General features: G+C 47.6%; 1 protein-coding gene across 1 annotated transcript in view; it reads left to right on the forward strand.

Annotated features, from left to right (window-relative positions):
* The window catches only part of AHCYL2 (adenosylhomocysteinase like 2), a 108,554-nt gene that overhangs the window by 87,909 nt on the left and 3,770 nt on the right, over positions 1-16,875 (forward strand). Inside the window, exons 7-16 of the mRNA XM_059816154.1 lie at positions 5,081-5,187; positions 6,969-7,085; positions 10,574-10,637; positions 11,767-11,855; positions 13,376-13,446; positions 13,585-13,679; positions 14,483-14,581; positions 15,020-15,088; positions 15,174-15,252; positions 16,022-16,142. Coding sequence (XP_059672137.1) covers positions 5,081-5,187; positions 6,969-7,085; positions 10,574-10,637; positions 11,767-11,855; positions 13,376-13,446; positions 13,585-13,679; positions 14,483-14,581; positions 15,020-15,088; positions 15,174-15,252; positions 16,022-16,142 — 911 coding nt within the window. The remainder of the gene's footprint in view (positions 1-5,080; positions 5,188-6,968; positions 7,086-10,573; positions 10,638-11,766; positions 11,856-13,375; positions 13,447-13,584; positions 13,680-14,482; positions 14,582-15,019; positions 15,089-15,173; positions 15,253-16,021; positions 16,143-16,875) is intronic.

A 16,875-nucleotide genomic window follows, 5' to 3' on the forward strand; every position in this document is an offset into this window, starting at 1 on the left:
TCCTGATTCTGTGATGTATCTCTATCCATCAGTGTAGTTTCAGCACAGAAATAATTGCTGGGGAGCACCAAAAGCGTCGGATCTAGCGGTTCCCAAAGATTTGCACGCCAGATTTTGGAAGTCCACGTTTTTAGAGATAAAAAATACAATGCTGGACACTGGGTGAAGAACAGGTGTGGAAAGGATCTTCTTCATATGATTATGTCAGAAGAGATGAGCTGGCAAACTTGGCCGAAGAAGCAAGAGAAAATTAGCCTCTCCAGTCCTTCCAGTCCCAGGGCTGAAGCAAGATGGACCTACGCTGCTCCCTGTGCTGATGGCAACTTTTCAGAGCATGCATCATATTTTTCTCATCTGTTCTCGAGACTGAGAATTTCCCCTGATATCCTGAATCAAGGAGATACGTCCCCAGGTTGTAGGACTGAGTCCGAGCTCCTGGTTTCTAACCTGCTGCTCCTGGCAGCCCATCACCTTTGCATAAATCCAAATCTGACTTCTTTTCATAGAATCATAGAATGGTTTGGGTTAGAAGGGACCTTAAGAGTCATCTAGTCTGACCCCGCTGCCATGGGCAGGGACACCTTCCACTAGATCAGGTTGCTCAAAGCCCCGTCCAACCTGACCTTGAACACTTCCAATGATGGGGCATCCATAACTTCTCTGGGCAAACTGTTCCAGTGTCTCACCACCCTCACAGTAAAGAATTATCTCTTGTCTTCTCTTCCCTTCAACAAAATGCCAACGATACCTTTTGGTGTCATTGATGATTATTAGCGGCCACGCAGTGCTTTGAAAGATCTTCTGTGCAGCGCTACATGCCACGGTGTGATCAGGTGGGAAATTCTCTCTCTGTGAAAAGTGGTTTAGTAACATGCCTATCTCTGTCCAGCAAGAAATAAATCAATTTGGACTCTTATAAAGTGCAGAGTAATTCAGAGCATAAGTATCCAACCAGTACTTGTTGATCCAAGAGGAAAGTAGCATGGAAATGCATCTCCATTTCCAGGCTTATGCATCTTCAAGCTCAATAGAGAGAAATGCAATCTCTATTTCTACTTAAGAGAATGCAAAATGGGTCAAAGTAGTTCAGCAGCTTGCTGTAAGTCACGCTGACTTAGTATCAGGGCTTGGGATACACCCCAGGAGTCCTGTTTAGCATTGCTTCGCTGGCCCCCGCCAGTCCTGCGTCCAGGAAAGCACTGCAAGGGGTGATGGAGCTGACTTTGTCTCTCCCATGCAAATATATAGAGATGTCTTACAGTCCAAAAATCTGAATATTCAATGTTTGGGCTTCTGTGTGGCGCTAGTCCATGGGAACAGTTAGCCACGAATACTGAGAGTCTCCAAAAAAAAGACACAGGGGGTTTTCCGGTGGGAGTAGCAGACCTTTGGAGGAGTGCTGTGTCTGGACAGGAATGGCTCAGAGGGGTTTTTCTGAAAAATACTGAATCTGCAGGGCTGAGGGTTTGGTGCAGCATAAAGTGATCTAGGACCACGCTGCTGCCGTGGGATTTCGATGCTGTGTCCGACCATGCCTTCCTGCTATTTCCCTGTGTTTTCACCAGTCATTTTCTGTAGCGAGTTATTTTCAATCATGTTGTTGAGCTGATCCTAGCTAATTCTAATCAGCTTGGTTTTGGCGAGATCAGCCCCACCGTATCGGCTGTTGCCCCAACAGAGTTGGAAGGGGGACAGGGCGAGACATTCGGTGGCATGCTCTTAGATGGGTTTAAAGAGGTTGTAAAATGACACCCTGAAACACCAGTTTCTTTCATGGAAGAGACAGAGATTTTCTGCTGGAGAAAACATGAAATGGAAGGACTGAGGGAGTGAGAAGTCACAGCCCTTCTGTGCAGACAGCAATGTGAAATTGGTTACTTGGAGAGAAAAGCACTGAGAGAGAAACACCTACCAACGGGAAACGGATACACCAAATCAATCAAAAATCATAAAAATTCAGGGTGAGTATTGCTGTGGAGGAGCAGGACTAGATATCTCCCAGTGCTTGGGTCAGAGGATGATCCCATCTCCAAAGAGAGAAATGTCCCTGCAGGCACGGGCTGATAGGAAGATGTTTTTTACAGCATTCTCTGCTCCAAGATGAAAGTGCCAAAATCAAGAGGGAGGTTGATGAACCGCAGCCGGCAGTGTTGGTTTGCAGATCGTGCCTCTCGGTGGGCGTCAGGCGGCAGCAGCGCCGAGAGGCAGAGCAAGGCTCACATCTAGAACTGCTGGTTTTCTGTACGAAAAATTCTTTGCATGTCAAATAAAGGCTTTTTCCCAGAAAAAAAATCTGCCTGGGAAGAATTCGAATGAAGGCAAATAACTTGTGTAAAGCTGAGAAAACTGCAGGAATATGGGGCACATACCACGGGCTTTGCTGTTGGCCGTTCAGGGCTGCCACACAAAGGTGACTTTCCATCAAAAACCAGTTTTTCTATTGATTTGTTGGGGTTTTTTGTCATCGCCTGCCCTCCTAGGAAAGAGGAAACTGCCAACCCCCAGAATTCTCTCTTAAAAAGAGGATTATGTGCCCTATTAAATGGGGATTAATGAAATGAAGACGTCCTGGGAGCCAGGCTGCTGAATTCCTACCTCAGCTGGCCCAGGAGAGCTTCTCAGCCCTCTTAACCCTTACCTGCCTCCGCTTCCCAGCCTGCGAACGGGAGGTGGATCTGGGGGTTCCCTGGAGACTCAAGAGTGGGATCTGCATGGAGGATGCATGCTCTGCTCTGGCAGGACACCATGTGCTTTCCAGACATTCGTGGAGGAGCAGCTGCTACCCACAGCATTCATCTTCAGTGGAAAATCATGCAATTTAGAGAGAAAAAGTTTGTGAGAGTACGTAGCATTTCCAAGCAACTCTTTGCCCACAGATGTCAGAGTGGTGGCTCCATCACATCGTGTCGTGACAGCTCAGGAATGTTGTCTTTGTGCCCGCAGTGGGGCTTCTGCCACAGGAGGGTGGTGGGAGTGTTAATTTCTCCTGGGTGGGAGAGCGGCAGACGCGTGCGGCAGAGGGTCCCTGATGAGCTCCACCACGGGCCAACGAGCAGAGATGCTTCTGCCGAGGTTTGACGTTTGTATTTTAGGACACCTGCACGCCACACCAGTAGGTTAATAAGGACCGGGTTGGCAGTCAGAAGTCTTGAACGTTGGGGTAGGGAACATGCAAAGAGGATGAGGATGATGGTGATGCTGTCAGAAGTCTTTGACGTTGGTCTAGGGGACATGCAAAGATGATAGGAAACGTTCAAAGAGGAGGATGATGGTGATGCAGTCAGAAGTCTTTGACGTTGGTCTAGGGGACATGCAAAGATGATAGGAAACGTTCAAAGAGGAGGATGATGGTGATGCAGTCAGAAGTCTTTGACGTTGGTGTAGGGGACATGCAAAGATGATGATGGTGATAGGAAACATTCAAAGAGGAGGAGGATGATGATGATGCCGTCAGAAGTCTTTGACGTTGGTGTAGGGGACATGCAAAGATGATGATGGTGATAGGAAACATTCAAAGAGGAGGAGGATGATGATGATGCAGTCAGAAGTCTTTGATGTTGGTGTAGGGAACACGCGAACAGGATGATGATAATAATAAATAATAATAATAATAATAATAACATGGGGCAACGTGCTCTCAGCCTGTCCAGTTAGCACAGGCCCTTGGCACTTTACCTACCACCCAGTGAAATCTGCTCCCTGTTTTTTCTTGAGTCTGAGTCTAATGGGGGTTGTCACATTTCCCACCTTGCTTGGGGACCACTTGGGCCACCTGAGACCACCTGGGTGGCAGGAGGAGGACGTGGGGAAATGCACTTCTTTGGGGGTTCTCTTTTCTTGTATCCTTCCTTCTTTCCCAGACACCTCTTTATGGTACCCCAGTGGGTCCCTCTTTGAAGCATTTAGAGCTCAGCACCCTCCTCGGGTGTGGCTGTGTGCTGAGATGTAGCAGGGGATGACCCAGAGTGGTTGGGACTGTGGCCACGTTCATTATGAGGAAGGTGTGTAGGGCACAAACAACGAATCTCTTAATGAACTCCACTGGCTATCATGAGCAGTGACATATTCTGTAATTATCAGAGTTTCTGTACTTACAGAGGTAAAAAATAAGCCTTGGCTTAAAGTCGTTGATTGTCCTGGCAACACTATAGCACGTCACAAAAATTCCTGAATACATCAACCCATGCAAAGGTGTATCTGGATGTACGTGTTAGACTTTTAGCAGTGTTAACGACTTTCATGTCTAAAGCCATTACCAGGTATTTCCCTGTGCTGGATGATTATAACACCAGCAGAGAACAGACAAGCTCTCAGACATCTCTTTTCACTGCAATTTTTAGATTTCTGTGACCAAATCGTTTTCATGTCTGTCCTTTCCACAGCATTTTTTCAAAGGGCACCTTTACTTGCTCATCTTTAATGTTTTTTTATTAAAGCAGTAAGTCTCTGGCTTTCTCCACCGCCCTGAAATGTGTCATTAGGAGGAAATGGGTGGCTCGGGAGACTCATGATCTGATAAAGAAGAGTTTCGTACTTCTGAGTTTGAGGTTCAAAGCCAGATGAAATGGGCACAGACCCAAAGCTGTTGTCTAAAAGAGGTTCACTATTTTTAATACGCAGTGTTTTATGATGCAGTTGCATTATAATTGGCATTAGTGGCTCTGCACCCTCCTCCTTCTCCTCAGTCCTCCTCTGTGCTCCATTAACAGTCATATTAAAAAAGCTGATGACTGTGTATAGTTCAAAGCCTTTTTTCCCTCTGTGCTTCGGGGCGATGGGGAGAGAGGAGCTTCCACAGCAATTTTCTGTGTTTCCCCTGGTCTCATTATAAACATCAAGGTCTGTCGTGTTTGTCTGACCTATTGCCTTTCTGGCACAATATCGATGAAGCAGCACTCCTGTGCTGAATAGTCAAGCAGAGTAGTCTCACCTAAGCTGTCAAGATGTGGTATTTGAGATGCCAAAACATGGGCTTGATTAGGAATGATTTGAGCGTGTGATTTATCCCTTGTACCCTTTTGGGGTCAGCAGGCCCTACTGGATCTTCGGAGCAGTGACTTTGTCGTCGTTTTTATTACAGATCTTGGATGACGGAGGAGATCTGACTCACTGGATTTACAAGAAATATCCCAACATGTTTAAGAAGATCAAGGGGATAGTAGAGGAGAGCGTGACTGGTGTCCACAGGTAACGGGACAGGCTGGACTGTGAGCACGGAGATGTTTGGACAAAAGCGTCTTCTGCCTCAGAGCACTGGTAGCAAAAGATCCCCAAGCTGTAAGATGCCACAGAATCAGCTGAATGTTGAGCCTCCTGTTAGGTGCTCCGTGGTTTTCCTTCAGCTTGGGCTTGGCTTTTCCATAAGAGCTGTTTTAAATCTCTCGTATAGAGAAAGCAATATGGAGCTACTGCTCTGAATTTCAGACGAGGAATAGAAGCACCGACTGACCATTGTGCAGCTGGAAAAAGTACACAAGGTCTTGGTTTTCCAGCTGGGAAACAGGGACGATAGTTATCTCACCTCGTTTTGCAGATGAAAAAAGGACGGGGTAAGGGTGTTGCACAAGAAGGGGTGGGCTTTGGAGATGGACAAAAGCATAGTCCTAAACTCAATCTATGGGAAGAAGTGAGATTTGGGAAGAGGAAATGAGTCTCTAGTTGGGAGAAAGGGAGACCCACATAGATGCAGCCGTATAACTGAGTGACACCCATTGGTCTGCCGCAGAAGCAGAACTGTGATGGGAGACGTGGCTCCCAGGGTTAGGAAAGGTATCATCAGAGGTGCTTTTCCAGTGGCGTTAATGGTTTCACAGGTGACAGAAAATAGGGGACTGAGTTGAATTGCAGCAGACTCTGCTTTTTTCTTTATTTTTGCAGGGAGAAAGGCTCGGCTGCAGCTCTTGGAGCTGGCTGAGAGTTTGGTCAGAGGTGTGGGCAGCCCTCGAAACAAGGAAACGAAATATTTGAAACAAGGAAGTGACTGATTCAGGTTTGCAGCCAGTGGGGTCAAGAAAAGGACCTGATAATATTTTGAGCATTAGGAATTGTTCCCCATTTGGCAAAAACAAAGCAATGTTAAAAATAGTTCCCCGCGGTCTCGTGCCAGGAGCAAGGTTGTTTTCTGAGGTTGGTGGTATCGATGCGTGCGTGCGGGGAACGCGTGCCCCTTAGCTCCAGGGGACAGACGACGTGGGGACTGAGGTTCCCCAGATGACAAAGTGAGACTGGAGAGAAACCTGGAGGCGGTTTGTAGAGACTGACCGAGGGAGCAGGTTCTCCTTCCCCAGGTCTGGAGCAGGGAAGATGACTTTCAGATTCTCTTCATAGCCGTAGTGTAGCGTTTAGATTCATTTTTAGTGGTTTTGCCTCTGCCAGTTCAGTCTGCTCTCAGAAGCAGGAGGTCAGGTTGGTGTCTTCCCTGCTCTGGTTACTTCTTGTACTACATCTTGGTGATTATACTCCTACTGCTGTTCAAATGGATGTTTTGTGGCAGGTGTTGATCGCAGCAGCTTCACATTGCTGTGAATGTTACTCTTCTGTGGCCGTTTCTCTTTGTCTTGAGCTGTAAGAGCTTGAGGAATTACAGGAGCTCTCATCTTATGTTATCTGAATCAGGATTTGGGGGTTTTGTCTTTTTGAGGACATCAGAGGATGGTTGTAATATCAACAGTTATGAGGCACATGGAGTCTAGAGCACTTTCTGATCTCTCCTATTTGGCTTTTTTGGGAAATGCCTCTGGCCAACCTGGTAGTTCTTCAGTAGGGGAGGGAAACGGGTGCGAACGTCTGTGGAAGGAAGAGTGCTATTTCTCCTCCTGAAATAAGGAGCTCCTTATTAAGCGGTTATCTTTGACCCTCCAGATGGGTACTGCTTACTCCAGCGAAACAAGTCCTCGAGAGCACACAACAGTAGAGCGTAGGGTAATATTTTTCCATTGATCATCTGTTTCTTCCTGTATTTGTAACAGGTTGTACCAGTTGTCCAAAGCGGGGAAGCTCTGCGTCCCAGCCATGAATGTCAATGACTCAGTCACAAAGCAGAAGTTTGACAACCTGTACTGCTGCAGAGAGTCCATCCTAGACGGGTACGTACATGGCCACCCAAATGGGGCTGCGTCCCTTGCTCGGGTTGTGTCAGACCCACGGGGTCCGTGGGTCTGTCCTACCTGCCACTTTAGATCCTTTTAGACCATTTATTACCTCTGGTCCATCCTATTTGTATCATAGATGGGAATCTGCAAGGCATTTTGAGACAGCAGCTGTGTCTCTACAGGTCAGAAGGTCCTAAGACTTATTTGTACAACTGTACGTAAAGCTCTACAAACATATGCACACATTGAATCTTGTGTTTGTAGGAGAATGATCTTGCAGCAAAGACCTTAGCATCTCTAGAAGTCTGGATTCAATATTTTTAACCCAGCTACGTGTATGCATGGGGCAGATCACTTAAATTCTGCCTCTGCTCCTCTTTTTGTGGAAAGTATGTCTTGTCTTTTCGCAGTGTGTGTGGAAGACACATCAAATATTTTATTAGCCATGGTGATGTAAGACACTTCCCAGTGCCCTTCAAGGGAGCTCACTGTGTCTTTATGATGTTGCCCTTCTGTATGTGTAGGTGACTCGCACGCATTTTCTCTTCTCTGTGAGCGTGACTGGAGCTGTCTTCAAGCCCTGCAGCTTCTTGTACTCCTGTGTGAGGACTTCTGAAGTCCTCACATATGGCTACGATACTCCTTCCCATCCTTTGTGGCATCAGGATAAAACCCATCTGTGTCTCTTGCGTGTCTGTGAGTCAACCGACTACTTCATCACAACATTTTTTGCCTTTCTAGTTTCCTTTTTTTATCCTCTCCTGTGAATATACAATAAACCAAAAGAAAGAAAACAGAAGAGGTTGTGGTAGACCAAGACTTTATGCCGTAACAGTTGCGTGTCCAAAGTGTAGACTTGAGTCTGAGGATTAAACCCTGTCCTTCCGCTGGGCTTAATAAATAGGTGCAGAAGGGAATGACAGGGATGATGATTGCTTTATCCACCTCTCCCCACCCTGATCCTGTGGGATTTACAGCCACATGCCATACAAGCAAGCAGAAGAGTGTTTGCATCACTCTGTGCTCCCTTCCCCCAAAAAAATCCCAGCAGGCAGACCGTGGGACTGGGAGCAGCTCTGCAGCATCCTGATGGTGCTGTACTTTTTAGGATCGGACAGGAATCAGTCGTTGACGGATACGTGGGCACCAGGAACATGATGTACCTTCTGAGACTGTTGGTCTTGAGATGCAGTGCAAAATACTTGAAGCTGTGATTTACACTGAGAGTGTAAATCTCAGTGATTGGGGTTTTTTTCTCTCCCACTCCCTTTTTTTTTTCCTTTATTTTGATGGAATTGGGTGTCCGTGTCTCCACCACCTCCACCACCAAATTTTGTCAAAGCCAAGCGAGATTAGGACAAATTTTATTCTTACAGTTCAGACTATGACATACTGCATCTGGTGGTGGTCCCAGCAGACAAGGAAGCACAGAAGCACGGTCAAATTTGACTTTCCGGACCGGCATTGATGCTGGTGAGATGACTACCAGAGAAAAGATTCCCTGCGCTGTGCCAGGTAGCTGTGGTGCAGAGGAGAAACCCTCCATGGAGAAGACAGCCTACTTCAAGAGAAAAGACTTCTTTCATGTTGATAACTTGGTATGGCTTAACGTTTAAACAAGTCCCGAGATCTGCAGTTCTCTTGTTCCTTGCCGACGTAGAAATGACTCCTTCTGTTTAATCAAAGTCCGTCTGGCAGTGCTATTGGTGTTCAGCTGTGCTACCACTGCCTTCAGTCCGGTAGTACCAGAGGATCTCAGAGACCTAGGCTTCCCTGTTGATGACGGACTCTGCTCTAACACCTTTCTTCCAAATCTTTGTGGGATTTGTAGTAGAGTGCCTCATTTGTCACCTCGGCTTTGAAGTGGTCTTCTTGGTAGTGGTCATCTTGACCAGGAGAAGTGAAGAAGACTCATGTTTGTAAAACCTATGTGTCCCAACACACGGGCATGAAGATGATCTTTAAAATGTCTACCAGTGCCATATGAGTTAGCAAACCAGTGAATACGCTTCCCTGGGTGATCTGCAACATGTGCAGTTTCTTCTCCACATTTCCATCACACATTGTTCTAAAAGACTAAATTTGGGGCTCCTTGTCAACTCAGCAGTGATGGTATCTGGCTCTTCCATGCCACGATGTTTTATTACAGAAGCTGGCACTGCAAACAGCCAGTGGTTTCTTGCTCTTCCTGCCCATCAAAACTGGAAAAGTTGAATCAAAATCATCAGCTGGTCTCCAAAGTACGGACAATCTGTGAAGCTGTGATGTGGAGCAGCGTACTCCAACATGCAACGCGTCGCTAACTGGACTTTGCTAGAAGCAATAACGGGAAACATGAGTGTGGTGAGACGTTGACACAGGTTGCCCAGAGAGGTGGTCGATGCCCCATCCCTGGAAACATTCCAGGTCAGGTTGGATGGGGCTCTGAGCAACCTGATCTAGTTGAAGATGTCCCTGCCCATGGCAGGGGGTTGGACTAGATGGTCTTTAAAGGTCTCTTCCGACCCAAACCATTCTGTGATTCTATGAAAACGTCTTGATGAAGTAATTCTTCTAATTAAGTAGCCCTTCCTTCTTTATTATGGCCATGCCTCCGCTCTGTGGTCACAGGGTTCAAGACATGCAGGGCAGCCTCTGTCGTGGGGGTCAGCTGCCTGGTCAAGAGTTGCCCCCAGATTTTGAGTGTCCGATGATGCAACTTTTAGCTCCGTGTTCCATGCGTAGTGGGTGCTGTCAGTGGCTAAGAAATGTCAAAATCTTTAAAATCTCCTTTATCTTGTTGTCTTCAGTTGTGATGGATGATGGACCTCATGGGTAGGGAAGTTGGGATTTGAGTTAAGTCTGGCCCAGGCATCTAAAACAGGGCCACGGGAAATCTGAGCAGAGCTGCAATTAAATCTGCTGTGGTTTTTATCTAAATTCTCTTGGAAATGTAAGGGAATTTCACCTTCCCTGCACTGCTAACCTATTTACTCATGTGCTAAAAATAGCCTCTAATGTAGGGCACTCTTAGGGAGAAACCAGAAGGAAACCGAGTGGAAAGGAGCGCTTTATTTGTGGAAAGCACTGGGATTCTGGCAGTGAATTACCACTTTCCTGCTTCTTCTGTAGTTATTTCTGTGGGGCATTTTGATTTTAAAAAAAAACCCTTAAGAAAGAAATATTTTTGGAAAACGTTTTAAATATTTGTCGAGTACCAAAACAAAGGGATCCAACAAAGAAAACCAACAGAAAAGGGATCCAAACGCTAAATCCGTCCTCTTTGTTGCGTTTCACTGGTAGCACCCACTCTTGCCAAAGGAAAAAGTCAGGTTTTAGGTGCTTTTTGGGTCCTCTCTGCACCCAGAATTGCTGGTGTCCTCAGGGATACAGGATACCACCATGGTGTTTAGCAAACTGAGGACCACTGTCCTTCACAGCGTCGTCAGTGGAACAGATCTTACTGCTGGCCTTTAATTGTTTTTTTTTTCTTTTTTTCTTAGCCTTAAAAGGACAACAGACATGATGTTTGGAGGGAAGCAAGTAGTGGTTTGTGGCTACGGGGAGGTAAGGGGTTCATACTTTACGTGCGGGTGCCGCATGTAGAATGGGCGCATCCTCTGCATGGCTTTATCCGACGGGGCTTTTCTGTCCCCGTGGCTTTTCTCTGCATCTGCAGGTAGCTTCAAACCCAACGGGTCTGCCAAAACTGAAGGGTTTTTTTCCATGATTTCCAGTATATTTCTTTAGTGTTAAACAGATACCAAACATGAATCTTAAAATACATGAGTGTTAAGTATTCTGAATATCTTTCATATCTGACCATTTAAATATTCAGATATTATTATATGTTAATATTATGTATATATATTTATAGACAATATTTATATGTTATATTCTATTTAATATAATATTAAAATATTCAGAGGCTGGGTTCTGCAGATGTACTGTGCAGCCGCAGCGGTGCATGCTGAAGCTGGTCAAGAAAGAAGTTAATCTTGACTAACCCCTGTGCTTTCACCCCCAAATGGAGGAATCCTCTCTCAAGGATGGGGATATTCACCCTTTGAGGGTTCTTGTTGGAAGCAGTTATGGTGGGCTGTGCTGTGGGTGCTGTACTGGGTTTCTTTTATTTTTTTTCCAAAGAGCTGAAATGGGACAATTTTCTCACATGTAATCGCATTTTTTGGGAACCCTCGGTCATTTAACTGTTCCCCTGAATTCCCCTGCGAGCTGCACCGTATGTGCTGTGTAAAGGTTGAAGCTCATTAACCCTCAGAGATTAAACCGTTAAGCTTCCTAAATAGAGTAAAGGTTACAAGAGCCTCTTAAACTTTCCCTGAGATAAGTGTAATCTGTTGTTATCATGGTGCTTTCTAGATACCAGGATGGTTTTGGGGGAAAAGAACTCCCTGGGACCAAAATCAACGGCACTTTTATATTTTTTTTAGCGCCTCTCTTAGCTAAGTTGGGCCTGACTCAGGGCCTAGATTACTCCAAATCCAGGAATTTCACGCACCCAAGAATTGAGTATATGCAACCAGAGCTGCTAAGAGGGTTACAAAGGGCCTTGCGGCTGCAGAAGAGACGCCCGGAGTTGTACGTCCCCTATACGCTTCCCGCGGACGTATTGATGCTCGGCGTCTTCCGAGCTCTCGGCATCTCACTCTTCCTCTGTGCTCTTCTCCGTCCCCAGGTTGGAAAGGGCTGCTGTGCTGCCTTGAAGGCCATGGGCTCCATAGTGTATGTGACGGAGATCGATCCGATCTGTGCCCTCCAGGCGTGGTAAGCAGTTGCACTGAGCCCGGCTTCTTCTTTAGGCTTTTTTTTCAGGAAAACCATGGCCAGAAACCACTTGGCAGTGGTCCCTCCCGAGAGGGATTCTGGTGAGGGGTTCGTGGCTTCTCTGCACCCTCAGAGGGACCCACAGCTCTCTCCTACGGCCAGAAAAGGGTTCCTGCACTAAAGCATCACCCAGTTTATCTGTATCCCACGTGCCAGCTTCCATAGTCATAACCACGGTGGCCAAGAGTTCAATCATGTGGCTTGAAAGAGTTTAATGATATGGCTTGAAAGGATGTTGGGAGTGAACTGCGACCTTTGGAGAGCAAACTCAAGCTTTACTGAGCTGTGCACACACCTCACCCGAGGGGTATTTTGGTTTCTGTGATCACCTGCCCCTCACAAACCTCTCCTTGCTAATGCCGGTACCCCGACGCAGGGCTGAAAGCACACGGCTGTCCCTTCACACGGGCATGTTGCAATCATACCCAACCTCATTTCCTCCAGGTAAAGGTTGTTTTGGTGCAGAGATGCTGCTTCTGCATCCCAAGGTGCGAGATGGGACGTGACTATGAAAGCAGAGTCCCAAAAACGCCCGGAGCCTTATTAAACCCGCAGCCTCTTCCTAACAGCAAGCTTTCAAAGGGTTATCGCGGTGAGAAAACTAATGAGCCCTGCTTAATTAGCAGAGCTGATCAACTTTCAGTTTGCTTTGCAACCTCCACAAGTGGCACATCCAGCACCCGCATCCTTAATTGTGAATTTGGTCGTCTGCAGCAACCCCTTCCCTGACTCCCCATAAGGCAACACCGTGCGGCCCCTCTCGTAAGGAGTTTGCAGGGGGGTGGGAAACAGAGTAAATGGGACATACAGCAGAAAAAAAATACTTTTTTTTTTATAGTAACTATGATTTTGCGGCTTGTGAGAGTCACAGAAGTAAGTTCTCGGGAGGACTGTCAACAAATCCTAAAAAATATCCTGCCCTTGTTATCCGATGCGTTGAATACACCTTGCTCGGTGAAGTCAGGAAAGACTTGCTGAGTGCTCAGCACTTCTAAAGACCGTGGAGGTGCCTAAATATGGATTGCAAGGTTAACGACAGGCATCTGTGGGTTTGGAGTGTTTGGGGTTTTTTTAAGATGATCTAAATCCATATCAGAAAGGATTCTGCAGCAGGAGGGCGTATCTGCATCTTCTGGATATACTTTGCAGGAGTAGCAGCTTTAAAAAAAGCCATCTCGATTGCAAATGGAGATTTGCAGATGCGGAGGCCTTGACAGAAAATGTGAACCCCCTCAAATCTCTTTTCACTTCTGCCCACAACAGTCCCAAATCCTCCAGGTTGACTCCGGAAACCCTCCTAATGGCTTGGGGTACCCGGCCCTTCGCATACTGCCTTGCTGTTTTCCAGTCTGTCATTAGAAAGTTAAAATGAGTATCTGAGAATCACTTGATGGGTTTTTTTCTATTTTTGGCATGGTTTTGCTGCTTCTCAGACTACTTTTCCCCCCCTCTCCTCTTAGCATGGATGGATTCCGGCTTGTGAAACTCAATGAAGTCATCAGACAAGTTGACATCGTCATCACCTGCACAGGTACGCGGTCCCCGAGGCAGGAGGAGGGGTCGTCAGAGATGCGCACCCCATAATCGGGTCCATCTTTTTCCAAAGGAAAAGGCAAAAAGGTGGGGAAAGTGACCATGGGTATTTATTACGGATATCGCTGTTTGGCAGGCAACAAGAATGTGGTGACCAGGGAACACCTGGATCGGATGAAGAACAGCTGCATCGTCTGCAACATGGGGCACTCCAACACCGAGATCGATGTGGTGAGCGCAGGGACGTGTGTCGGGAACAGGGATGGCACGGGGTGGGATGACAGTGCTTTCAGGACCCTTCGGCAGCCGTGTCTGACCCGTGCCGCTTGAGCAAGCACCTGGGAGGAGATAAAATAATCCATCGCTCCCCGTGTCTCAGCAGACGCTGGCAGCCATGTCGTCATCATTCCTGCGATCCCAAACGATGCCAGCGAGCCAGACAAATTGTTTCAGCTTCTAGCACAGCGTCTGGTCTCCACCAGCCTCATTCCTTCCCCTAGAGAGTCACTGAATCGCCCTCTCCAGCCCAGTCCCTCTGCTTTTGTGTTATTATACCATTAAGACCCAGCCAAGAGTTCAGCTCGGTGCAACGCAGCACGCTCAACCCCACCGCGCTGTGCCGAATGGTGCTGAAATCTGCTCGTCTGTGCTCAGAGATGAGTAGAAAAACAGGAGAGTCTTGTCTGAAGGTCAGTGGAGAATTGCTCAGCCAAAGCTGTGGGTTTAAAGCCATTTTCTGTGCTGGAAAGAAGTGACCGCAGCCATGCACAGTTTAGTTGGTGACCGTGAATCCTCTTCAGCCAGAAGAGCTTGAACAATAGTTGTTGCTGGAGCTTTGATGTATTGTAATCATAAAAATAGTTCCAGGTTATGATTCATAAAGGTTTCATTGGTCTGGGACTGCGACCGGACCCAAAGGAAACTATAAGCCCAGGACAATGTCAGCGAGTTGCTTCCTCTTTTCATTCCTATTATGTAGCTTCTGGGTTTTGATCTTTTGCCAGTGCTTTAACTATTTTGACACCGTGTTTCAGGCAAGCCTGCGTACACCCGAGCTGACCTGGGAGAGGGTGAGGTCCCAGGTGGACCATGTCATCTGGCCAGACGGGAAGAGAATAGTCCTTCTGGCGGAGGTGAGTTGCAGGCAAAGGAGCAGGAATTGCAACCTGTTCTCTGCTTGCGGAGGAAGAAAACAAGGGCTGGATGAGCGGTGGAGCTGAAGTGCGTCCAGAAATCACGTCCTCGGGCCTCAGCAGCTCAACGGTCCCTCTGGTTGAAAGGCTTGGTGTAACTCTGTTTTGGCCCATGAGTTACTGGAACGCAGAAAAGCTCCTGTGTTTTCCTTTATCCCACTCCAGGGTGTCTCCCACAGGGTATTTTATCAGATTTTCACTTCTAAAACATTTTACTGAGTCACAGGGACAACCAGTATCTTGGGATTCAAGTGCATGTGATAAATGGTGTTTCATCCCAGGAGGGACGCATTTCACCGGTGGTTCTGGTACCTTCTGTAGGGTTCTAAACTGGTTTTTGGTGCCGTGTTGAGATAACAACCCATTTTTGCTTCCCAGGGCCGCCTGCTGAACCTGAGCTGCTCCACCGTCCCCACCTTCGTCTTGTCCATCACTGCCACCACGCAGGCGAGTAGGGTTTGGGCTGAGTTGAAAGCAGCATCTCGCTCCATAGCGGGCAGCAGTTACTTACCTAAGTGTCTTCTCCATCCAGGCTTTGGCTTTGATAGAGCTCTACAACGCTCCCGAAGGCCGCTACAAGCAAGATGTGTACTTGCTGCCTAAGAAAATGGGTAAAGATGTACTCGTTGCTTTCTCTTTTTCAGTTTTGAGATTGAACAGATGGGATGTTTTGCTAGGCTGGGCTGAGGACGGCAGGGCATCGCAGCCTCCTGGGCTCTCTTGTTTGCCTCCCTGCCAAGCTCAGGGTCTTCCGGCAAGTTCTTCCCACTGGCTCTGGGCTCTTCGCTAAATTGGACACGTTGTTTCTCGGTCCCACCTGGGGAAAACAGGCTGACGCGCTTGGCCGACCGCAGGAGTCCATCCGCGCTGATGCGGGGGATTTTCAGGTAGGGCTTCTGCCAGCAGAGCTGCCTTCGTTGGCTGCGAAGACACGTAGTCCCTGACCAACAGCTCTGCCAGCAGAACCCCCTCCTGAGGACACAAGCTATACTGACCGCGCTTTTGCTGCAGAACTGGTGGTTTTTTTGTGTTAATTATATTTTTTGAGACCAGGTGCAGCTTGTTCGTAGCTTGAGTGTTAGGTGTCACCTATCAGAAATGTCCAGTGGCTCCTGCATCCAAGCTTGCCCAAGGGTACGGCGTAACACAGCAGCAGACCCAGGAGTCCTGCTGGAAGTGTATTTCAGGGAAAGGTTTTCCCCTCTAACTCAAAACAGACAAGAGCCTTCGTTTTCTCCATTCAGGGTGAAAAGCAGTCCTGCAATTTAGCAGCAAAGGCGTGAGGAGTGATGCCTTTCCCAGCTGGGGAAGGGACCTGGTGCACAGCAGGAGGGGACTCGTTGCCTTCTCCATAACTAATGAGGTTTGAAATCGTTTCAGACGAGTACGTGGCAAGCCTTCACCTCCCCACGTTCGATGCCCACCTGACAGAACTCACGGATGAACAAGCAAAATACCTGGGACTGAATAAGAACGGACCTTTCAAACCAAACTACTACAGGTGCTGCTCCTCAACCTCTCCCTTTCTACTGCCATGAGTGTGGGGTACGCGTTGGGGGGGACAGAGGGGATGGGGTTTAATCCCACTGCTCCCCTTGAGAAGATACCGTAGGCTTTCTGATAATTCCCATCGCCACGTAGAAAGTGATCTGGCCGGGAAGGGGATGGCACGGTTGGAGCTGTGACGCAAAGCGCTTGGCAGGACACGAGCCCTTTGTATCTGGCAGCAGCTGTCGCCCAGACGTGGCAAATGGCAGAGCGATGCCATCCGGCCAACTCAGATGACAGCTTTATATTTTTAAAGTTTGACGAAGGATGAGGTGGCGCAGAGCAGCATTCGTCCCTCGCGCTGGGGGCTGCTCGGGCGGGCTCAGCTCCCCACCTCTCCCCCCCCAGCGCGGGCTATGCTGATCCCCAAAAAATAATAATCATTTTCAATATGAGCCCCTGGATCGCTTCCCTTTCCAGGCTTAGGTTTGTAGCCAACACCGCAACGCATTTTTTACCGTGAAAATGAAATGGCTTTGTACAAACAGATCAGCTTGTCAGGGGGTTGAAGCCCAGATCCTTTTCTTGCAGGAAAAGGCATTTTCTTGGCACGCAGGTTCTTCAGCGCTCACGCAAGAGCAACGCCGCAACAAAATGCTCCAGTTTTGGGGTTCAGTGGGTTTTTCCAGATCCTGACCTTTATTTTTTTCCTGCCCTGTGCTACGTGCAAAATTATTATGGTGCTG

The sequence above is a fragment of the Gavia stellata genome, chromosome 4 (assembly GCF_030936135.1).
Source record: "Gavia stellata isolate bGavSte3 chromosome 4, bGavSte3.hap2, whole genome shotgun sequence".
Lineage (NCBI taxonomy): Eukaryota > Metazoa > Chordata > Aves > Gaviiformes > Gaviidae > Gavia > Gavia stellata.